The 9,313-nt window shown below is 41.0% G+C and overlaps 1 protein-coding gene across 1 annotated transcript in view; it reads left to right on the top strand.

The window, feature by feature from the left end:
- Window positions 1–9,021, top strand: part of LOC120991766 (general transcription factor IIE subunit 1-like) — a 56,687-nt gene extending 47,666 nt beyond the window's left edge. The window contains exons 3-4 of the mRNA XM_040420543.1: window positions 7,386–7,618; window positions 8,636–9,021. Of these exons, the coding sequence (XP_040276477.1) occupies window positions 7,386–7,618; window positions 8,636–9,021 (619 nt within the window). The remainder of the gene's footprint in view (window positions 1–7,385; window positions 7,619–8,635) is intronic.
- The last annotated feature ends 292 nt before the right edge of the window (window positions 9,022–9,313 follow it).

Here is a 9,313-nt window from a genome sequence, read left to right on the forward strand (position 1 = left end):
ACCAGGAGGCTGAGACCTTTGTGCTGTGTGGCGCCCTCGGGTGGATGCTGAGGTATGAGCGGTAAATTTACCTACTGGCAGGCTCAAATAGACCAGCTACACCTTACCTGTTATTACCCTAGAATCAGGAATAATTATTTGGGTATGTGATGTTGGTTAGCCTGCAGTACAGCACAACAGCCTACAATCTTATGACATGCTATAATAATTCCCTCCCCCAACAACTGGTTAAACAGCACGTTCCTATAGTGTCTCTCCTGAATACACCAGCCTGACTTGAATTCTCTGGTGTGAACTGGCACTTTAAACGTGAAGTGCTTGTTATGAGTAGTTAACAATACTTGTGGCCTGACACAAACAGGAAACCTAACTAACTGACTACAGGCCTGGTCTCAGTCTCTAGGATCCTAGGCACCAAAACTATGATGTAGTGCGTGCACGATTTGTCTTACCGACCCGGGTCTGCTCTGTATAAGCTGGTGACTGTGGACGGAACAATGGTTTCTCCAACCAGCGTGCGGTACTGCAGGGTCTGTGGCTTCACTCCTCCGCTCTCATCTGCATTCCTGGCAGCAGTTCCCCTCCCTCTGAACAAAATCAGGGTCATGGACACTATCCGCTACCCTTGGCTGCAGCTCTGGTCCCTGAAGGATGCTCTCACGCCTGGATGTCGAGGGATTCTCCTCACACAGCTCCTGTATGCTTCTCCCAGGCTCAATCTAAGATGGCTGCAGTGTCACTTCCTCTTCAGGCTTTGTAACTCCACCTTTGAGAGTTTTAAATCTCAAATATAGAAATATGCAGTCTGTTAGCTGTACTTAGGAAACAGCGGCCTCTTGTGGCCAAACAGCAGAATGTCAGTTCACATAATTTAACTTCATTTATACAAATACAATGTTCACAAAATGAAAGCTGTTTCCCCATCTCACACACAGCCACTGCTGCTGGGTAGTCGTAACCATGGAAATAAGCAGTGTATAATGTGATGGGAAAATGAATGAAGCCAGCAAAGGAGGCAATATGGACAATCACAATACATTAGCACCTGCCTTGTATTAACATTTATCTTGAAGAGAAAGTTATTTGCTGAAGTGACCTAATAACTTGTGCCGTACACTATGCAAGTCAGGATTTTAAGAATTGCACCTACTCAGGAGCTGAGCGGGCCCCATAGTCACTGGGTGCCTGTTGTTTTACACAGCAGACACCAGAGACGGTCTATGAATGGTGATGACCTATCACAGAAGTTTAACCCATCAGATGCTGTAGTTAATTGAGACTATGGCATCCGAGTGGTCTCTTCACAGGAGTGCTACGCTTCTGGGGACAGAGCCTCTGACGCACGAAGATTGAGGGTGCATTCTGGTTGCTATGGAGGCATCAGGCCTCCTGAAGGTTCTGAGGCCTGTCCTAATGAAGTTCCTATCAGGCCCTGCCTATTGCAGGGTTCAATAGGAGTGCACTGAATTTACAATAGGCTGGAATGTTAAATCATTGCAGTCTATGGGAAAAGTGATCAGATGATATTCTATTTTTAAAAAACGTTTTCAACGTTCAAACATTTTTAAGAAGAAAAAAAAAAGTAATCATTTTAAAAATAAACCAAAAGCTAAAGATCACTAGTTTTACTGTGTCCCAAAACACCTATACTATTAATATATGATATTTATCCCGTATTGTGAACAGCATAACAGAGAAAAAAATCTAAATGTCCGATTCGCTGTTTTTGGTCCCTTTTTACCTCCCAAAATAATTGAATAAAAAGTGATCAACAAGTCATACATACCCTAAAAGGGTATCAATTAGAACCTAAAAGGGTATCAATTAGATAACCCCGCAAAAAAATCTTTTACACAATATATTTTCATATATATTGTGTGTGTGTGTGTGTGTGTGTGTGTGTGTGTGTGTGTATACACATATATATATATATATATACGCACACACACACGATATAAAAAGTCTACACACCACTGTTAAAATATCAGGTTTCTGTGATGTAAAAAAATGAGACTAAGATAAATCATTTCAGAACCTTTTCCACCTTTAATGTGACCTGTAAACTGTACAAACTCAATTGAAAAACAAACTGAAATCTTTTAGGTAGAGGGAAGAAAAAATATAAAAAAATTAAATAATATGGTTGCATAAGTGTGCACACCCTTAAACGAATACTTTGTTGAAGCACCTTTTTGATTTTATTACAGCACTCAGTCTTTTTGGGTATGAGTCTATCAGCATGGCACATTTTGACGTGCCAAGATTTGCCCACTCTTCTTTGCAAAAACACTCCAAATCTGTCAGATTGTGAGGGCATCTCCTGTGCCCAACCCTCTTCAGATCACCCCACAGATTTTCAATCTGATTCAGGTCTTGGCTCTGGCTGGGCCATCCCAAAACTTTAATCTTCTTCTGGTGAAGCCATTCCTTTGTTGAATTGGATGTATGCTTTGGGTCGTTGTAATGCTGAAAAATGAAGTTCCTCTTCATGTTCAGCTTTCTAGCAGAAGCCTGAAGGTATTGTGCCAATATTGACTGGTATATGGAAATGTTCATAATTCCCTCTAGCTTAACTAAGGCCCCAGTTCCAGCTGAAGAAAAACTGCCCCAAAGCATAATGCTGCCACTACCATGCTTCACTGTGGGTATGGTGTTCTTTTGGTGATGTGCAGTGTTGTTTTTGCGCCAAACATATTTTTTGGAATTATGGCCAAAAAGTTCAACCTTGGTTTCATCAGACCATAACACCTTTTCCCACATGCTTTTGGGAGACTTCAGATGTGTTTTTGCAAAATGTAGCCTGGCTTGGATGTTTTTCTTCGTAAGAAAAGGCTTTCGTCTTGCCACTCTACCCCATAGCCCAGACATATGAAGAATACGGGAGATTGTTGTCACGTGTACCACACAGCCAGTACTTGCCAGATATTCCTGCAGCTCCTTTAATGTTGCTGTAGGCCTCTTGGTAGCCTCCCAGACCAGTTTTCCTATCGTCTTTTCATCAATTTTGGAGGGACGTCCAGTTCTTGGTAATGTCACTGTTGTGCCATATTTTCTCCACTTGATGATGACTGTCTTCACTGTGTTCCATTGTATATCTAGTGCCTTGGAAATTCTTTTGTACCGTTCTCCTGACTGATACCTTTTAACAATGAGATCCCTCTGATGCTTTGGGAGCTCTCTGTGGAACATGGCTTTTGCTGTGGGATGCGACTAAGGGTACTTTCACACTTGCGTTGTTTGATTCCGGCAGGCAGTTCCGTTGCCTGAACTGCCTGCCTCAGGCAAACTGTTTGCAAACGCATGTCATTTTTTTCTGACTGATCAGGCATTTTTCAGACTGATAAGGATCCTGATAAGTCTGAAAAATGCCTGATCAGTCAGAAAAATGCATTGCAATACCGGATCCGTTTTTCCGGTGTCATCAGGCAAAATGAATCTGGTATTTAATTTTTTTCTCATTTTTTAAGGTCTGCGCATGGGGATATGCCTGATCAGTTCTTTTAGGTATAGAGCCCCTGTGACGGAACTCTATGCCAGAAAAGAAAAACGCTAGTGTGAAAGTACCCTAAGAAAATTTCAGAAAAGACCAACTAGAGCAGCTGAACTTATTTGGGGTTAATCAGAGGCACTTTAAATGATGGCAGGTGTATGCTGACTCCTATTTAAAGTATAACTATAATATATATATATATAAATTTTTTTTTTTGGAGTATTGGATTGTAGTGATTAATATCTCCTTGGTGGCCCTATTTCAACTTTTCACTGTGTATTCAATTACCCCTTAATTCCACATTTTTGTTCCCTGTACTGCCTACTTTTACCTGTGCTTAAAATAGGGTTGCTAGGCATGGTCCGTCTATCTGTTAAAGGGCTGAGCACGCAGCGTGCAGGGTCACATTACTGACAGCCAGGGACTGTAAGTAAATGATTAAAGCCAGGTCATCCCCAGCAGCTGATAACAGTGCCTGGGCTGTGTGCACTTCTCCCTGTCCCTGCGCTTGGCAGACGCTCCCTCACTCAGCAGAGCTGGAGAATGCAGAGTTGAAGCAGCACAGACCAGGGAAGGGAGATCTGCCATCTGCTCAGTGTATAAATGAAAGCAACATGTGGTAAGAGGACCCCTTTGTGCTGAAGGAGATTAACCCTTTAGGGGGAGGGCTCTGGTTACTGACACTTTTGGGGGGCTATTGTTACTGGCTAGTGAGGGCAGGCGGGATTAGCCTCAGGGTGAGGGCAGTAGCGGCCATCTTAAATTTCATTAATGTGGATAACTAGCTCAGTCTATGAAAAAAGGGGATAAGACATTCTTCAGATATATAAATGAAAAAAGGAAATTAAAACAAGGAATAACTAAATTAAAAACAAAGGACGGAAGGTATGTAGAAGAGAATAAAGGGCTAGCCGACTGCCTTAATGAATACTTCTGTTCAGTTTTTACAAAAGAAAAAGGAGAAGGACCTCCACTAGAAAGAATGACTATTAAATCGTTTGATGCATGTATCTTTACAGAGGAAGATGTTCTAAGTTTGCTGTCTAAGGTGAAGACAAATAAGTCACAGGGGCCTGATGAGATACACCCAAAATTATTAAAAGAGCTTCGTGGTGAGCTGGCAAAACCGTTAACAGATTTATTTAACCAATCATTAGTAACAGGAGTCGTCCCGGAAGATTGGAAATTGGCAAATGTCGTGCCCATTCACAAGAAAGGTAGTAGGGAGGAATCGAGCAACTATAGACCAGTGAGTCTGACATCAATAGTAGGCAAATTAATGGAAACCCTATTAAAGGATAGGATTGTGGAACATCTAAAATCCCATGGATTGCAAGATGAAAAACAACATGGGTTTACTTCAGGGAGATCATGTCAAACAAATCTTATAGATTTTTTTGACTGGGTGACTAAAATAATAGACGGTGGAGGTGCAGTAGACATCTCATATCTAGATTTTAGTAAGGCTTTTGACACTGTCCCACATAGAAGACTTATCAATAAACTGCAGTCATTGAGCATGGACTCCCATATTGTTGAGTGGATTAGGCAGTGGCTGAGTGACAGACAACAGAGGGTTGTAGTCAATGGAGAACATTCAAAACAAGGTAATGTTACCAGTGGGGTTCCACAGGGATCTGTACTGGGACCGATTTTGTTTAATATTTTCATAAGTGATATTGCAAAAGGCCTCGCTGGTAAGGTTTGTCTTTTTGCTGATGACACAAAGATATGTAACAGGGTTGATGTTCCTGGAGGGAAACGCCAAATGGAAAAGGATTTAGGAAAACTAGAAGAATGGTCAGAACTCTGGAAACTGAAATTTAATGTGGATAAGTGCAAGATAATGCACCTGGGGCGTAAAAACCCAAGGGCAGAATATAGAATATTTGACATAGTCCTGACCTCAGTATCTGAGGAAAGGGATTTAGGAGTAATTATTTCAGAAGACTTAAAGGTGGAAAGACAATGTAATAGAGCAGCACGAAATGCCAGCAGAATGCTTGGATGTATAGGGAGAGGTATAAGCAGTAGAAAGAGTGAAGTGCTTATGCCGCTGTACAGAACACTGGTGAGACCCCACTTGGAGTATTGTGCGCAGTACTGGAGGCCATATCTCCAGAAGGATATAGATACTCTAGAGAGAGTTCAGAGAAGAGCTACTAAACTAGTACATGGATTGCAGGATAAAACTTACCAGGAAAGGTTAAAGGACCTTAATATGTATAGCTTGGAAGAAAGAAGAGACAGAGGGGATATGATAGAAACTTTTAAATACATAAAGGGAATCAACTCGGTAAAGGAAGAGAGCATATTTAAAAGAAGAAAAACTACCACAAGAGGACACAGTTTTAAATTAGAGGGGCAAAGGTTTAAAAGTAATATGGAAGTATTACTTTACTGAGAGAGTAGTGGATGCATGGAATAGCCTTCCTGCAGAAGTGGTAGCTGCAAATACAGTGAAGGGGTTTAAGCATGCATGGGATAGGCATAAGGCTATCCTTCATATAAGATAGGGCCGGGGGCTATCCATAGTATTCAGTATATTGGGCAGACTAGATGGGCCAAATGGTTCTTATCTGCCGACACATTCTATGTTTCTATGTTAACTGAATAGTGAAATTGCAGTTTTATGCAGACTGGTTGCTAAGGGCTGAATCTTGTTAAATATGGGGCAAGTCAGTCTAATAGTAACTGATTCTGGAATATCATGTTATTAGTAACTACATATATGAAAATTGAAATTGGGGTCTAAATGTGACAGTTATCCTTTTTAACATGATTTGTGAATGTGATTGCTTAATTCTGAACACGGCTACATCCCCAGTTATAAAAGGGTGTGCACACTTATGCAACCATTTTTTTGTTTTCTTCCCTCCACCTAAAAGATTTCAGTTTGTTTTTCAATTAAATGGTACAGTTTATAGGTCACATTAAAGGTGGAAAAAGTTCTGAAATTATTTATCTTTGTCTCATTTTTTTACATCACAGAAACCTGACATTTTAACAGGGGTGTGTAGACTTTTTATATCCACTATGTGTATATATTACAGTTATGCAGGTCAGAATATGGTGATGCAAAGAAAAACTTGTGTTTTCCAAAGTTTTTTTATTTTTAGTTAAATATTTAGTTTTTCCACAGTTTTGTAACTGATGATCTGTGGGGGTCTGACACCCGGGATTCCTGCTGATCAGCTGTTTGAGAAAGCACTGGTACTAGAATAGTGCCGCGGCCTTCTCTCAGCTCACAAAGCAGAGCACCGTACATAGTATAACGGCTGTGCTTAGTATCGCAGCTCAGCCCCATTCACTTTAAATAAAAAAATAAAAAATGTTACATTTGAGGAATGGATAATGTGAATGCTTTAAACATGTAAAGTATATTCTTCTGTTGGATCAGTTTAGCCCCAGTGCATTCTAAATGAATGCGGATCCATTCAGAATGCATCAGTTTGGCTCCGTTCCGCCTCCATTCCGCTCTGGAGGCGGACACCAAAACGCTGCTTGCAGTGTTTTGGTGTCCGCCTGGCGGTGCGGAGCCATAGGGATCCGTCCTGACTTACAATGTAAGTCAATGGGGACGGATCCGTCTACATTGACACAATATTGGTGCAATTGTAAACTGATCCGTCCCCCATTGACTTTCAATGTAAAGTCAGGACAAATCCGTTTGACTTACACTTAGACTTTTTTTGACTAAGTGTATGCAGACTGATCCGTACTGAACGGATACCATTGTTTGCATTTTATAGGTGCGGATCCGTCTGTGCAGATAGCAGACGGATCCGCACCTAACGCAGGTGTGAAAGTAGCCTTATCATGACCCAACTAAAACTTTTACATTTTAACCAAATTCTGGTGGCTGCTCCTCATAACTCAAGCCTATTTACTTTAGCTGTGAACAGAGTTCTGATGTGCCGATGGTTGATATGCAAGGGCTCCAGGGGAGATGGGCAAACAGAACTTCATCTGGGGACAATATGTATGTCCAGAATGTGACCATTAATGTCCGTGAGACTGAGGTTAGAAAGGTAAAAGAAAAGAAGGGGAAGGAGCAGCCAGTCTGGATGAAGGAAAGTACTGTGTCTGTGACTGAAGACCAGCCTGCAGAAATCAAAGCTGATCTCCGTGAGTATTGTGAGATACACCTGAAGTCACTGGTGCCCCTATTTCAGGGGCCAGCAACCTTCGGCATTAGAGCTGTTGTGAAATTCCCAGCATGTACACTTCCTCAGCTGTTCTCAAAACTCCCATAGAAGTGAGTGGTGGATGCTGGGATTTGTAATTTATTAACAACTGGAATGTAGGAAGTTGCTGACCCCTGCTCAATATAAACATGGTGATGGTTCTGGGATTAGTCATTAGGACAATATATCTAAGCTCAACTTGCTTAAAGGGAATGTGTCATCAGAAAAAGATCTTTTCTTTAAATCATTTTAAAGATTTTTTGGTGGTTATTTTTAATTTTCTATGTCAATATCTAAAAAAGGCAGAATTACACTGGCTCCACCATTCACCATAGATGATTGTCAAAGCGTATCTTCTCCCTCTTGACCTTTGCACAGGTCACAGAGCATGCCTAGAAAACTCTCCCATAGAAGTCAGTGAGTCAGCTCCTGACCATTGTGTCTATGGCCCATGTGGCTACTGTAAAGCATATCTCTAAATGCTGTGAAGAACAGCTCAGGCAAGATGGCAGCCCCCATAATCATGTAATCAGAAAATAAAAACTGATTAGAAAAAAAGGATATGATATGTCCAGCGATCTGGTTTTAAGTTTACATTTTTTTGGCGATACATTCCTTCTTTAAGTACATTTTCTTTCACTACTAGGAAATCAATATCTACTTATGAAGTCCTCATGTTCTTGGTTATCTACCCCACTGATGGCATTAGAATAGACTGTGTTAAATTGTTTCTGGATGTTGCATTCAGTTTATATACATAATGTGTGGGCAGGATGGGTCAATCCAGCCTCCGTCTCCCTAGGCCCACTTGACTTCACCTCCATGTAAATCTTAGACTATAAAAGCAGAGGTAGGATTGGTTCTCCCATCAAAATAACATCCTCTTCTTTGTTAATAACTTTCTTAATATCCTTTTCTGTAAATCAAATACAATTTTTCTCTGCTCCTGTTTCCAAAGCATTTGAAGAACCAGAGACTGTGGATGAAAATGCCAATAAAGACAGGGGTAATGACAATGAAGTGATAAGGACTCTCTTAATCCACGAGATGAAATCCGGATCTCTTCCAACTGTCACCAAGATTGCCAAAAGTGATTCCGAAAGTGATACCAGTGAGTCTGACGAAGAGAAAAAACACACAAAGCTGGCTGAGGGAAAATCCACGAGCAGCGCAGGGCTGGAGGAAGAGGCTGAAAATGATGACCCAGTGGTCATGGTTGGTGGCCAGCCCCATATTTACAGTGAGGTCAGTCAAAATCCAGGTCTAGTGTCATTCATGACTGATGAGGAGAGAGAAGCATACATTAAAATAGGACAACAAATGTTCCAGTCTGTGTATGAGTGACATACGTATGGTATCTTTCATACCAAAACACACCAGAAAATATCTGTCAACTTGCTTAATTTTTTTTCTTTTTGTTTTGCATGTGTGTTCTATACAGCAGTAATAATGTGTAAATAAATAACTCACGCAGCATGGAATCGAATCTTATGTTTTCTTCTACAAGAACATTTCTTTATTTGAGTAGTAAACTAATCAAACCACAAATTGGAAAATGAGAGAGGAGGCTGAGGAAAGTGAGGTAGCTAGCTGGGTAACAGTTAGAAAGCGGGGTAGAGGGAAGAGCGCCAGGGAG

The sequence above is a fragment of the Bufo bufo genome, chromosome 2 (assembly GCF_905171765.1).
Source record: "Bufo bufo chromosome 2, aBufBuf1.1, whole genome shotgun sequence".
NCBI classification, from domain to species: Eukaryota; Metazoa; Chordata; class Amphibia; order Anura; family Bufonidae; genus Bufo; species Bufo bufo.